This window comes from Mastigoproctus giganteus, chromosome 3 (assembly GCF_048544385.1).
Source record: "Mastigoproctus giganteus isolate SK-2022 chromosome 3, ASM4854438v1, whole genome shotgun sequence".
Lineage (NCBI taxonomy): Eukaryota > Metazoa > Arthropoda > Arachnida > Uropygi > Thelyphonidae > Mastigoproctus > Mastigoproctus giganteus.
Genome location: NC_143577.1, coordinates 219,286,248 through 219,302,273, shown reverse-complemented (window position 1 = coordinate 219,302,273; position 16,026 = coordinate 219,286,248). Strand labels below are relative to the sequence as shown.

Genomic DNA, 16,026 nt, shown 5'->3' with positions numbered 1-16,026 from the left:
ATCTATGCCTTGTCTTTCCAGTGCCCCAAACATTGCCTTATGCTGTATGGAGTCAAATGCCTTTTCATAATCCACAAATGCCAGGCATAATGGTGTTTTATATTCATTTGCTTTCTCCATTAGCTGTGATATTACGTGAAGGTGATCCATAGTTGAGAATCCTGTCCTAAAGCCAGCTTGCTCTTTTGGTTGATTCTCATCAAGTATTCTTTCTAATCTGTTAGTAATGACCCTTGTGAACAACTTGTAGATATGGGATAACAAGCTAATTGGTCTATAATTTCCAATTTCTGATTTATCTCCTTTCTTATGCAGCAAAACTATGATTGCATTATTCCACTGCTTAGGCATCACACCTTTTCTAATGCACTTTGTGAAGAGCCTTGCCAGTTTTTGTGTTATGTCTCTTCCTCCCAATTTTAACAACTCTACAGTAACTTCATCTTCCCCCGGGGCTTTCCGATTCTTCATTTTCTTCAATGCATGTTCTACCTCATCAGGAAGAATACCGGGTATGTCGTATGTGTTGCTACTTTGCAATCCATCTTCCCCACTGCTGGTATCATTCCCTCGCTCCTTGTATAATTCTCTATAGTAGTCTTCTGCTGTTTGAATTATGCCTTCTCTGCTGTTTATAAGTACATCATCGCTATTCTTCAGTTTCAGTATCATTTGTCTTTCTGTATTACTGCTCATGGCTGCTGATTTAAATCCTTTGTTTTCCCTTAATGCTTGTTCTACTTTTCTTGTGTTAAATCTTCTTATGTCCTCTCTGAGTCTCTTTCTAATGGCTTTGCATAACTCAGTATACTCAATTTTCTCCCTGTCAGTGTTTTTCTTGCTCTTCATTTGTCGTCTTTGGTTCATCATGACAAGTGTTTCTTGACTAATTTTTTCTTCTGTGGATTTCTGTTTCCCTATAAGTTTCTTGGGCTTTATCACTTTCAGAAAGTTGTAATATTCCTCGTCGATATCTTGGTCCTGAGCAGTCTGCAGAAGCTCAAACTTGTTCTTCAGTTCCAGTACATACTGCCTTTTCTCCTCCTCTGTTATTTCAAAGACCTTTGTATTATTTACTCGAGTCAGTTTTTTCCTTTCCTTTCCTACATCTATATCAAGTGTACATCTTACCATTCTGTGATCACTTCCAACATTTACCTTATTCAGGACGGTAACATCATTCACAATATATCTTCTGTTAGTGAGGATGAAGTCGATTTCATTAGTTGTTAATCCATTTGGACTCTTCCATATCCACTTTCTGTTCACCCTTTTCTTGAAAAAAGTGTTCATTACTGACATTCCTTGAGATTCTGCAAATTCCACAAGTCTTTCACCTCTTTTTATTTCTTTCACCAATTCCAAAATTTCCTATAGTTCCTCTTTCTGCGCTGTTTTGCCTTTTTCCAACCTTAGCATTGAAGTCCCCCATAATAATAGTGTAGTGGGTTTTCTGCTCATCTAGAAGACTCTCAATTTCAGTGTACATTTCTTCAACCTCTTCATCATCATGGCTCGATGTTGGTGCATAAATCATTATAATCTTTAGCTTGTACCTCTTAGAAATCTTGAGTATTAGTCTTGACACCCTTGGTGACGTACTTTTGAATTCCAAAATGTTGTTTTTAAAATCTTTATGGACCAGAAACCCAACTCCACCTTCACTCCTTTCACTGTTTCCATTGGTGTACAGCAGATTTCCACTTGATAAACTTATAAGTGATTCATTTCTTCTTCTTGTTTCAGCCAAACCGATGATATTCCAATTCACATTTTCTAATTCCTTTTCCAGCTCTAATATCCTGTCTTCACCAATGAGTGATCGTACGTTATAACAGGCCAAGTTCAATTTCCGTGCATGGCAGCCTGGTCGTACCCAGAGATTCTTAGCACCCTCTGCTTCCACTCTGATCCTCTCGCTGCCGTAAGAGGGAGAGTGAAAGCTGCTGGGGATTAAGTCCCATTTGTATTGTTGTGCTCTCATTGCTGGAGGGTTTGGTCTTTTCCTCTTCACGCTGACCAGGCGTCTTGAAGAGAACCACTCTACACGTTCGTTGCCACCTAAGTGACGTAACAGGGCTTACCATCGAGAAGGTGTGCATGAGTGGATTTTAGGGAGGCAGGCCAACCGGACTTCTCCTAAATCTTCTGTAATAGAGAGATATTGGATCCATCAGTGTTTTAGGCTGAGTGTCTGATAACACACAGGATACCTGTTCCCCTCTAAGCCCCAACATTATATATAGTAATAATAAATACAGCAGGCTCTCGATTTACCGGGACACTTCAAGACTCCAAATAAATAAAAATAAAAAATAAAAAAAATCAACCAAAAATCATAAAATTCAAGTAATAACTGGAATAGGTATAAACAGATATTTTGCAAGTCGTAAATAAGCGACAAGAACCAGCGTTGTAAGTCGTTATTGGGAGATTACTATACCTATCAACTTGCAACCCCCGCTGTCTTCATACCTACCGCTCAAAACAAAAAAAAAAAAAGATACCAAATGTTTAGTTTGATTTAGTGTGTCGTGTCGATTGTTATGTTCCATCGCACCGCAAAAGGAAAAATTTTGTTTTATTTGTCAGGGATGTTGGATTTTTTTTTTTTTAGAAATCACAAAAATGAAAGGCAAACGCAGAAGTTCTGCTTTCAGATTAAACAAAAACATGAAACTATTCAAAAGTTTGAAAACGGTGCATCCGTTAAATCTTTAAAGAACCATTATAATGTTGGTGACCAAATCATACACGACATTGTAAAAAATAAAGGGAAGCTATTCAATTTAAAATCGACATCGTAAAAAATAAAGGGAAGCATCGTATTGGACACGCAAGTAGTACGTGTTAAGTATTTTTGCTTTTTTTTTTCCATGGTTCACGGGTAACTGAATTAACGGATATGGGGGCATAACTGTATAATTATAATCAAGTAGTGAATGTTAAAACTTTAGCATTAGCAAAGGCACATGATGCAAGAAAGTAAGCTTACATCCGGCAATAAAAAAAAAAAAAAAAAAACCCTAATTTCACCCATCCACTCGCTCCAAATGTTTGTCAAGTTCTGCCTTGAATCTATTTAAGCTATCAACTTCTACAATGACAGATGGAAGTTTGTTCCGGCAATCAACCACCCACTGGCTAAAAGGCAAACTTCTGCACATCTATCCTACAACCATCTTTCCTCAGTTTTAATTTATGCCCTCTCAGGCGATTATTCTGAGCAAGAGAAAGAATCCCATCCCCATTGAGCATGCTCAAACCATTCAAGGCTTTATACACCTCAATCAGATCACCTCGCAGGTGCCTAGTCTCTAGACTGTAATTTGCAAAACTTAAGCCTTTCTTCGTAAGAGCAACCCTTTGTTCCATTCACTAATCTTGTTGTCATTCTCTGTACTGGTTCCTGAGCAGGATCATCAACAGTTGAACCATCGATATCAAGTGGACCAATTTGACCTTCTAGAGTTTACATAAGTAAAGAACTCTTTGCTGTTTTTCTTTGCATTCTTCGCCAAAGATTTCTCGTAATCTGCCTTCGCCTGCCTAATATCCTTTGTAACTTGGTTACAGACCAGCTTATATCTATCATAGGCTTCTGTGTCACATGTTAATTTATATAAATAAATAAATAAATTTTCTGTTTATACTCCGGGATGACCAAACGGTCAGAGGAGTTCACAAGATAAACAGAATACAAGAAACAGCACCATATTCAGCAGTCATGGGCTTGAACCCCGGTCACTCAAGGCACTTGTACTTATGCACCCGCGCGCTTGACCACTAGGCTACGGCGCTCGCTATGTATCCCATGCATTTTTCTTCTCTGTCACATGTCTAATTAGTTCATCTGACATCCATTTAGACCTAAATCTTGAACAATATTTCTTTGTTGGTATGAAAAGCCTAGTAGCTTCCAAGATAAATTCTTTGAATGCTTCCCATTTTGAATTTTCTGTTGGTAACATCATAAGTTGGTTCCACCGTATAGAATTTAAATACTGTCTCAGACCACCATAGTCACCTTTACAAAAGCAAAAACCCTTCCCTTGATGGTAGTTACCTCTTTGAGTAAATCCCAATTGAGCACACTGATCACTGCCACCTAGTGGTTCCTTAATTTGCAGATTCTTGATGCATGCAGAATCACTACTGATAATCAGATCAAGAGTATTACTCCCTCTAGTTGCCTCCCAAACATGCTGCTGTAGAAAACAATCATCCAATAAATCCACAAAAGCCTTGCTAGTGTGTGAGGGACCAACTCACAAATTCCAGTCAATATTCGGGAAATTAAAATCCCCCATTATAAGACACTCTAATTTACTGGCCCACTCTATATTTCTCTGCAAAATTGCTCATTATACTCATCAGATTCATTAGGCTTATAACACACACACCTACTCTCATTTTTCCTTTCCCAGTGCTTATATCACACCAAACAGATTCAACATTGCATTGTCCACCCACATCAATTGGATGCACTTCCTTAGATTTTGTGTTTCGTAACTAACAGCATAACCCCTCCTTCCTTCCTGTCCTGTCTATCCTTTCTGTACACATTGTACTCCCCAAATTCCAGTTCTGCACTGCTTATGTCTGTGTGACACCATGTCTCCTGTATCCCAACAATATCTGCCTTTGATGTCTTGACTAGCACTTCAAGCTCATCGAATTTATTAACAATACTCCTAGCATTGGTGTACATGCAAGTATACATGCACCTGTTTCTACTCTTAGTTACCCTAACACAGCCCATGTATTTACTTGTTCCACTATGACTTCCAGCAGTCCTGGACATTTCCATTGCCTTGCTTTCCAGGCTGTTTTTCAATTGCATTTCAATAGAAGTCGTGCAAGAATCACTTTTACCTCTGCCAGTGGCTACTGTCAGTCTATTAGTTCATGTATCCCCACCCAAGCTATCCGACCCACCTAACTCTGCCTCGATAGCATCAGCAAATATTCTTTCACCCTTTCTATTTAAGTGTATCCCATCCCCGTAGAAGCAGTCCCTCCTGCTAACAAGCACAGACCAGACTGAGAAAAATTCTACCCCTTGAGCCTTGCACAATCTCTCCAGTGCCGAATTGATCGACAAGGCTCTCATCATATACTCCCTCCTATCTTGTCTGGGCAGAATTGCAGACACTTTCGAATTCAACCCTAGCTCACGGCTTTATTTCAACATTGACCTGTACTTGTTAAGTAATTCTGCCGGTCCCCTACTCTTAATATCATTAGTGCCAATGTGTACAACAATATCACCCTTTGTGCCCTTATAAGATGATATCTGTTCTACAATGTCATCAACCTTTGCCCCTGGCAGACATACCCTGGTCTTTTTCCACCTATCCTTTTTGCACAGTATGATCCTCGTTTCCCTGACAATAGAGTCACTGACAACAACTAGTTCCTTTGGCACTAGCGCATTCTGCCTTGGGGGTTGTCACTTTGTTGCGTGATGTTCAGGTGCAAGCTGTGGCATTGATGTGGGCAGCTGAGAGCTTGATGGGCCCCTCAATTTAAATCCTTTGTGGGCATCCACCCTGTCCTTCAAGCTCTCATATAAGCCCACAACATTGCCAAGTTGGTGCCTGATTTTCTCGCACTCCTTACATCATGTGCACACAAAGACATTCCCCTTGGCAATATCATATCCCGTTCCTGATTGCGCCACAAACATCAAACAAGCAGTGCATTTCAATAGACTGGGATTCAGAGGACAACCCCCCCCCCCCCCTCAGTTCTCCCCTGTGCCACAGCACTTCCACTAGTTTGAGCCTTTTGCTTTGCTGCTCTGGTCTTGAGTCATGATTTCTATTCAAGTTCAATAAAATTCCAACACAAAATATAACCCTAAACCTATATCCCAATGCAGATATAACACTATATATATGTATTTCGGTATCGAATATTATATCCGAGTTATGGTATATGACTTTCTTATCCCCTGTCAACTTATATGTATTAATTTATAATGTTACTTTTGTAATAACTAGGTCGCTATATTTATTTAGTTAAAGTACAATTCAATTGACAATGAAATTTAATAAGATTAATAAATTTTACTGATTAATTGATACTACTATACTTGGTATCTACTTTTCCGTTAAACCTTACGCTAGTACATGTTGTATAACAATGTCGGCAAGTTACGAACGGTTAATCTATGGACACAAGGTATTATTTACTTGCCAAATCGCGCTATATAAATTCAAAATAAACCACGGAGTTTGACTAGGTTTATAAGCTACTTATAGAAAATAATTTAATCTAACAATTAAGTCAATAAAGTGACTAAGTATAATTAAAAACTAGCATTCATTGGAGCTGCAAAACTTGCGTTCGTTGGAGCTGCAAAACCTGTCCACACATGGATTTGATACCCTTATCGATTCTAAGTAATATTCTACAAAATATCTATCTAAATTCAATTTAAACTAAAGTATTGTTACTAGAAATATAAAGCAACTCTAAAAAATAAATTAATATGCCAATTTAAGTCAATAAAAAACAAAAACTTCTCTATTTGCTGGAGCTGTAAAAACTTCGCCTGTTCACATGTACTCTCTTGCCCACTCCACACCAAGAAATTAATTTCTTGGTGTAGAGGTCTTTAGAAATTAATTAATGAAAACTTTTATGATATGTCTAGTGTTTTGTAGTGTTTTTGATTTGTAAATAATTTTAATTAAAAATTTTTTTTTAATTATTATTATTATGCCTGTTTTTTTTCCCTCTCTCTCTCGCTCTTGTAGAGTCAGATGATGATGATGAAAAAAGAGATGAATTTCTCAAAAAACCCCTTCCTAAGGAAGAGAAAGAGGAAGCAAAATCTAAATTTCTTAAAGGATCTGATGATGAAGTATGTAACTGTTATTTTTTATTTATTTTGTTATAATTTAGTTGGTTGTTAGAATGAAATATGTGATATTTTATTGTATACAGTTACTTTACCTATGAATAAGGGACTTTAGTTGGGGAATTGTTGAAGTTTGGTGGGGGACTGAAATTATAAATGGTGACTGGATAAGTTTAAAAGACAATATAAAGAAAACCGTTGAGGAGGAAGTAGGATTAAGACAGGAAATCATGGGTGACAGAGGATATGTTAAATAAAAATTTAACATATCCTCCAGTCAAATAAAGAGAAATTGATTAAAGAAGGAAAGGGAAAAATATTAATATTGAAGGTTGCAGGAGGGGGTATAGAGAGATTAACAATGGACTTAGATCAGAATGGTGGGATGGATTTTGTACAGAATTAGAAGTAATATAAAGATTAAAAAAATACAATTTAATGTATGAGAGAGTAAGGAATATGAGCATAAAGGAAAAGGGTAAGGTGTATGTTATAGAGGGAAGGAATGGGGAGGTACTAGGAAAACTAGAGGCAGTAAGGAGGAGATGGATGGAATATGTAAGAGATTTATTTGGGTCAAGGATCAGCAGAAAATGGATGATTTTGATAATGCAAAAATAATGCATCAAAACAGTTTAATGGAGCATGGGACTTAAGGAAATTAACTTACAGAATTATGTAAATTAATGTAGTGAGGAAAACGGTCAGAAGATTTTAATATTACAATAATGATACCAATAGAAAAGAAAAACCATACAACGTGAGGAAAGATTTTAAAACTATAAGATTGATACCGTATGCTGCAAAGAAAATGCTAAGAATGTTAAACAGAAGAATGATAAGGAAGGATGGAGGAAAATGTGGGAGAAAGACAGTTTGATTTCAGGAGAGGGAAGAGAATAGTGATGCAATATGTGATGAGAATGTTGACAGAAAGATACCTAAAAGTGAGCAAAGATGTATATATGGTTTATAGATTTGGAGAAGGCTTTTGATCTGGTAGGTGGGGTTAAATTATTGAATATATTGGAAAGATAGAAGAATGATTAGTTGATTATACTGAGAGGAAGAAAGTAATTGTTAGGGTAGGACAGGTGACACTCAAAGTATAGATGTAATGGTGTTGTCTGTCTTCTATTTTATTTAATATGTATGTGGAAGAATAGTTAAAGAGACGTTTGATTAAAAAAAAAAAATGTGGATGAAGAAGAAATGTATAGGGTGAAGATGGGAGGGGGCGTTATTGTTGTGCATTTCTTTATTGCTTTCTTATTATTCATTATTACTGCCCATTTGTATGAAGTTCAAATGCATTTTGCTAACTGCCCACTTTAGAAGATTTCCTGATGCATATAACTTAGTGACTGCGAGTTTTTACTTTGAGGCTTGCATGCTTCCAGATATCAATTAGAATTATGCTAATTGTATAATAGTTTCTTGCATTCAGTTAGTTAAGAGAGATTCCCTGAAGTAGGCAGTTTGTGCATTTGAATTTTGTACAAAAGGACAATTTCCTTGTTCAAGTGCTCAAAAACTATTTCTGTTATGTGGAGGCCACACAGTTGTGACCAGTGGCACTTGATTGTGCCATGCCATGCAAGCTCAGTAATTTATTTTAGTTGTAAATCAGAAATAAAATCTCATATGTTTAATATAATTAAATGTAATTATATTATGTTTAATATAAATTATATTAACTTATATTAATATAATTTGATATCAATAAAATTCTTTATATTTAATACTTCAGTGTAATATGAAGCAGTTTTGTTACATTGTGCTAGGTTAGAGAAATTTAGGAATAGGACTTAAGAAATGAACACACAAGTTCCGAAACAATACTATCGTATAAACCTGCAGCTTCAGCTGCTTATGACACCACATTGGCAAACTTTAATGGGAAGGGAGTAGCTGCGAAAAAAAACTGGGGAAAATAAGCCGAGTGGTGTCCAGACATCCTTATGTCTGGACACCACTCCAATGTGGTCACGTCCTACCCAAGCACCACGTCAGACAACTGTAATTATGTTCATAGGCCTCCAAGGAAACAGTAGTACAATTGTGAATGCAAGATGATGGAATTGACAGACATTCCAGTGTGCAATGATAATAGGATGCCACATAAGCAATCAGTCTACACATGACATTTGAATGACACCGAAGATCCCTACATTGACTGTTGGTGATGAGATCTGCAAATGGAAGCAGGCTGTTGCTGAAACCATCACAAAATTATCTGGAAAACCTCTGAAGCTGGCATTGTGGCAGGGGAGCCCTGAAGAATCATCTGCTCAGAATGTAGATAGGTCGACATTTCACAGCATATGCACAGGACCTCAGTGAGATGATTGGGACATGTTAGCACCAGTACAGAACACAGGACCTTACATGATGTGGTTTACCACAGTCATGCAACCATTCACAAGCCACTAATCATCCTGACAAATGCCAGATGCTGTCTAGCTCATTGTAAGACCTGCCATCCTTGGACTGTAGACCAATGGAAAGTAGTGCTTTGGAGTGACAAGTCACAGTATATGGTCTACAAGTTGGACAGTTTGTGTGGGTGAGGAAGATGCTCAGAGAAAGTTATCTGACAGAATGTATTGTCGTAGTAATAAAGGTTGGTAGAGGCATTGTGGTCTGAGACTGTTTTTCATGGTTTAGCCTGGGACCATTGATTGTTTTTGACAAAACCATGAATGCTTAGGTCCATCTAGATGTCCTGGACAATAATGCATTACCTATGTTGGGAAGACCTGTACCTGTATCACCAGGACAATGCTCCATTTTATATGCTTGCATTATGACAACGTTTGAGGATATGAGGATCAAAAAGTTGGACTGGCCACAACTGATTCCAGATGTTCTAGCCACAACATAGGAACCATAGAAACTAGCATATCATTATGAATAGGAGCATTATGACTAAAGTAATCATACTGCACTAAAAGAATCCCCCAAAAAAGTAACAATCCGTATATATTAGAATTGCCTTCTTATTTTGTAATGTTTTTAATTTCAAACTTACTTTGTGTATTTTTGCTGTTAGGAATCAGATGATGATTCTATTGACTGGGGCTCTACATCCGAAGAAGAAAGTTCATTATCAAGTGATGATGAAAAATATGGTGGAAATCTTGCAATTAAATTCTTGAAAAAGTAAGTTCTTAATTCTCTTTTAATTAATGCAAATTCTAAAATCATATGCTTTTATTACTTCTTCCCTTACTCAATTTCTGACCTGAATTTTCATATCTTTTTCTAGTAAGTACATAATACGAGGGGTGGTCATTTAATTTGCAGACTGGTGCAAGGTCTTATCTTAATTGTCATCATCTGAATCTTCTGTGGATTTCTCCCTTGAACTTTTACACACTTTCCCCACCATTGTACCCACACATTAAATGCTTCTTGCAAGCTATATTTCGAAAGACTGCAAAGTGCTTCCATTGTGGCTCTACGAGCATCGTTGTGTTGGACGCGAAACACTTGCCTTCAGAGCTTTCTTCAGACGTGGAAACAAGAAGAAATCACACGTGGCTGTCTGGTGAATAAGGGGAGGGTGGCAGAACATCAGACCTGTGGCCGTCCTACCAAGACACTCATTACCATACACTTCATTCATCTCTCTACTGTTTCATGTATTGCTGTTCAATCTGCATGTCCGATATGATACGCCGACCGGGCTAGCCGAGTGGGTAAAATACCTGCCCGGCAACCCAAAGGTTGCGGGTTCGATTCCCACCTCGGGCTTGGATCAAAGTACTGCAAAAAACCTTGGGAGGTGCAATATGGCCACAGAAGCCGATGCGCCAACAACTACCAAATCAAAAAAAAAAAAAAAAAAAAAAAAACGATATGATACTTGCTTCAAAACAATTGTCAGTGACACATGGCTAAAAAAACTTCGCACAACACTAGCTCCACAAGTACTGGCATGTGCACACAAATCCTCAGTAGCGATCAGGGAGAGCACTTCTAGTGGCAGTTACGAAAAGTTTGGGCGGTAAACATAAAATCTTGTACCAGTCGGTAAATTAAATGATCACCCCCTCATAAATATCCTACAGTTTTAGCATTGTATCGTATATTATGAAAAATGTAATTTTAATCAAAATATTAAAATAACATTTGCTAACCAAGACAGTAATTTAGTGCTGGTTTGAATAGTCTTAGTTGAAAATTTGAATTAAATATGAACCTGTATTGTGTTATTCTACATATTTATTTATGCCTAATGCCGTTTATAGATATAATTCACTTAAAGACAACGTTTCGTTATAAAATCACAAGTTACCACCAAAGTTCAGTTTGTGACATCCCTCATCTCATTATAACAATACCTTAAAAACAATTTACAGAAATATTAAAAAGTGCACCAATAAACTGCTCTCCAAATTGAGAAAAAAAAAAAAAAAAATCATCTTGGTGGCATTTATCACCACATTTGAAGCATTATTTAGTGAGTCGAAGGTTTACATGCCGTTTTTTGCTTGTTCTGTGTTTATTTTATTGATTTATTGACTTCACTTCAACAGTTCCATTTAGGATCCATTTTTTTTTTTTTTTTTTTAAATGCTCATGATTAGAAGTGTTAAGGATGATAAAACATGAAATTTGAATAGAGCTTTGAAAAACTATGACCTAACCATTAGGTGCATTGGCAAGTATATTCACAAAGTGCCTATTGTTATCACAATGTCTCTGTCTATTCGCAAATAACTCATCTTCCATTAGCTAGATCTACGGGAAATTTTGTTTGGCTTTTTTGGAAAGATTTGTCAGGCTATTCCAGATTTCATCAAAATTGGACCAAGAGAAATTCTGCAATTATTATTTCTTTTTTTCATATGCAGGTAGTTCTCAACTTTGAACTAGCACGCACCAGGAACGAGTTAATTCGTTCCTAGTGCGTGCTCGTAAAGGGGGAATTTATTTCCCATAGACATAATGTTAAAAATAGGGGTTACTTTATCAGCAATGAAATTAGTTAGCTAATTAGTTTGTTTAAACAATGATTGATTTATCCAAAGAAATGAAAACATAGCCTGTGAAATAAAGCAAATTATAATAATAGAGAGAAATTATTTATGACTTACAAATGTTAAAGAATGTTTATTCTTCATCATCATCTACAAAATGCACACTCATTGATCACTCATTATTGGCTCTACACTCGTTGGTTTGTTGCACAAGGAGTTGTCTACTTCAGAAATGCTTCAAGAGGCATTTATTTCCAAGATAATCTCTTTTCTTTATAAATTTCAATAGCATGCATAAGCATTTTTTAATGGAACACACAAATTGCAACTAACAGGATTTGCGCGGAGTAACAAGTTTACGAAGCTTAAAAAAAAAAAAAGAATGAAGAGAAGATTCTGAAAATTTATTTGTTTTTTATATGATTGAAGATTTCAGTAAAGGACAAACACATTTCACCATAATAATGTAAAAGCCCACACAATTTTAGCTATCAGAATTTTCACAAATGCAATAACATCGAGTTTACTACCCATTTATAATTGCTTGCAGTAACAGAAAAGCCCACTAAACCGGAAAGTGCAAATTGTTTTTATTGTTTGATGGTTGTGATTTCCAAAAATGTGCTTTAGAAAAATATCACAAAGCCGTTCAAAATTGGTCCTTATAACAGAACATATGATTACAATGAAAGTGTGGTGCATTTAATGTTTTGAATTGGTAACTAATACAATTTATACTATAAAAACGACCTTTTAGGGAGTTATATAATGAAAATTTGAACTTCTGAGATCATGGAATGAATTACTCAAAACAGTGTGTTATTGGGTTCACATTATGATATTTTTGCGATATGATGGTAATGGATTAATATCGTAAAGTGGGGTACACTGTATTGTATAGCTATGCACGTGGTTTGAAATGCGCCATTTATGAATGTTTAACCTTCATTTTTTGCAATTAATGTTCATATTTTCGATTTTGTTGATACTTGATACTTTGAAAAAACTCGTAAAGCGCGAACTGCCTGTATACATATTACATAGGCTGTCCACATACCACATATTGTATCTGAAGCACTAGATATTGTTTCTTGCCATGTACTGATTGGAGGAATGAATGTGCAGTATTGTGATTGCACAAAAATGCAACATTCTCGCTTAGTGCATAAAATTTGCTGCATTTATCTCTCTTTTTTTTTTTTTTTTTAATCAGGTTTACTAAATTCATAAATTATGAATTATTAATATTTACTCATTGTACTAATCACAGCAGAAGAGTTAAATGTGTTATATTTCAATTATTTATTAAAATCCAGGAAGAAATGAGTAAACCTGCATTACGAAAGTGTTGAGAGTATATGCCAATTGTTTAATTTATTAAATCACAGAGCTTGAAATACATGTTATATTTCACACCCTGAGATTACCGAGTATTACAAAATGTGGAATAAAAATTATATTGGAAGTATGTGCAGTGAGGTGAAGAGAGTTTTTACTTTTATATATCATTAGTTAATGATCAGTACTTGATTAGTAACAAGATAATTAGTTATTTATATTTTGCTTCAATTAAATACAGAAAAAGAAAATATTTAATTAATTTAAAAAGTCATTTAACTTGCACTTGAAATGTAACACATTGTGTATATTAACTAACTTTTGTATTTAAAATAACCTTTGAGTGGGAGAGCCAGCATATGATATATGAAGAAACAGCAGAAGAGGCCTCTTCAAACATGTTAAAAAGACTGATGTGGTTGATTTACTCAAAGAAGAACTTAAAAGACCAGATAATGCATGACAGGGTTTGAAGAAATGCTAATGCTGCAGCCCACAAAATTAATAACAACCAAAGACATGTTAGAAGATTTTATCCATTTAGAAACTCCAGTGGCCATCTTTACTGATAAATTATTAAGACAATGCAAAGGAGGAGCAGAATTAACAGGAACATAAAAAGATGTTACTGACTGTTTTATGAAGAGAAGAGTGTACAGATGTCAGTAGATACAGATTTTAAACCTAATTCACCTACAACTAAAGAAGCTTTATTGTCTGGCTGATTAAGATTAAAAAAAAAAAAAAAAAAAAGTCAGGTAATGTACATAGTGCATTGCATTTCCGGCATGTTATATTTTTATTCGGGAGAGGAGATCATGCAAAGGATCATGGGAGCTGATCTTGAATGTACTCGGCTGGTATAAACCAGATGACGGTGGAAAAACTTTTATGATTCGGGACATACCACTTAGGTGGCTTTGGGCTAACCAATGCCACCTGTGGCAGAAACCTTTTTGTAACCAGAGAAACGGATATCTTGCAAAATTTAAAGTAAAGTATTTAAAGCAAAGGATAATGAGAGATGACCTTGAATATGCTCAGAGCCAGCATAAACCAGCTGGTTGCGGAAAAATGTTTATGGTTCGGGGCATACCACTTAGGTGGATATGGGCTAACCATTGCCGCCCATGGCAGAAAACTTTTGGTAACCGGAGAAATGAATATCTTGCAAAAATTAAAGTAAAGTAAAACATTTAAAGCAAAAGATCATGGGAGGTGATCTTGGATGTGCTCAGAGCTGGCAGGAACCAGCTGGTTGTGGAAGAAACGTGGGAAAGGCAAAAAGAACGGAGTCGGGAGAGGAGATCGCGCAAAGGATCATGCTGGCATAAACCAGCTCTGAGCGCATCCAAGATCATTACATTACATGCACTTCAACTTTACCAGTTGAAGCACATCTAATGTAGGCATTACAGTACCCATTTGTATTACTGAAGCAGTTGTATATTTCCATCAAGAGGTGAATCATAAATGTTTTTCTGCAACCAGCTGGGCCGGTCAATAATATTTGAATCGGTTCATGATTGGGAGATAACAGACTCCAAATTACATGTATGAGTAGAATCTTTTGCTTGTCATTGGCCATTCTCATTAATTTGCAGAAGTGCTCGTTGGTCATCAAGTTTTTGCATTTCTTTGCAATTGCACCAAGTCAATTGAGCATGGCGAGCTTTAGATCCTCATTCATCTCTCTGCTTGGATGATTGTAAAAGTTTCGAAAGGGGTGTTCTTCTCAGTCACTTTACAAGGCTATACAGGTCATTACTGCATGCTTCGTCAAGATCAACATCGTCAATGTCTTGACACATCTTACATATTTCAATCGTTTTGCAAATGTCCAAGTCCAATTCATACAATTTATGATCTAGTATGAACTCTTCATTGTAGACCTTGACATATTTCATCTCTGACAGTATCTCTGTTTCCTCATTGCTAAATAGAATGTGCAGCGTTACTATCTCGTGCTTGTACTCATTGAGAACCTGAGCCAAGTTATAGTTTCAATAGTGTATTATGTGTGGATACTGTCGTTTCTTGCAGATCTCATAACACTGCATGTGTAATTTGCAGACAGAATAACATAATCCAACATGATAGTATGATTGTAACTATCATAATATTGTTGTAACTATCATATCATAACTATCAAAGCATGACAGAATAACATAATCCAACATGATAGTATGATTGTAATATCATATTGTGCTATCATAATAATATCATATTGTAACAATCATATATATGTAACATAGTATGATTGTAATTGTCAGACTGTTTTGAAAGAGAGCAGGAATTATAGAAACCAATTCAGAACAGTGTCCATGGAAGTATCTGTAGAAAAGGCATGCAGCACAAACAGTACGTCTATGAGACAGCGAGTGGAGAGACTCTTCTGTTAAGAGATAAGTCATTAATTAACCTAACTGCCCTCTTCTGAATGGAATCTAGAAGCTTGAGAGAGGTTTTGGGAGAAACGCACCAGATGTGGGAACAATATTCCATGTTAGGGCGGATTTGCGATTTATACCCAGTGAACAGCTGTTTGGAAGAAAAGTAACACCGAGAGGGAAAGAGAAAACCAGTTTTTTAAACGCAGAGGAAACAATGTTTGTAATGTGGTTTTGCCAAGAGAGATTAGAAGTCAGGGTAATTTCCAAAAGACATATATCATCTTGCCTAGAAATCGGAGTGTCACCAAACATAACCATAAGAGAAGAAAAGTTCTTTTTGTGAGTTATAAGACAAGTCTGAGTTTTAGAAGTGATTGAAATGAATTAAGTTGTCTTTGCCCCACTGGAGAATTACCTGGAGATCAGCATTTAAGGAATTGGT

General features: G+C 36.2%; 1 protein-coding gene across 1 annotated transcript in view; it reads left to right on the top strand.

Annotated features, from left to right (window-relative positions):
* The window catches only part of eIF3c (eukaryotic translation initiation factor 3 subunit c), a 210,768-nt gene that overhangs the window by 59,979 nt on the left and 134,763 nt on the right, over positions 1–16,026 (top strand). Inside the window, exons 7-8 of the mRNA XM_090369631.1 lie at positions 6,765–6,871; positions 9,921–10,030. Of these exons, the coding sequence (XP_090225757.1) occupies positions 6,765–6,871; positions 9,921–10,030 (217 nt within the window). The remainder of the gene's footprint in view (positions 1–6,764; positions 6,872–9,920; positions 10,031–16,026) is intronic.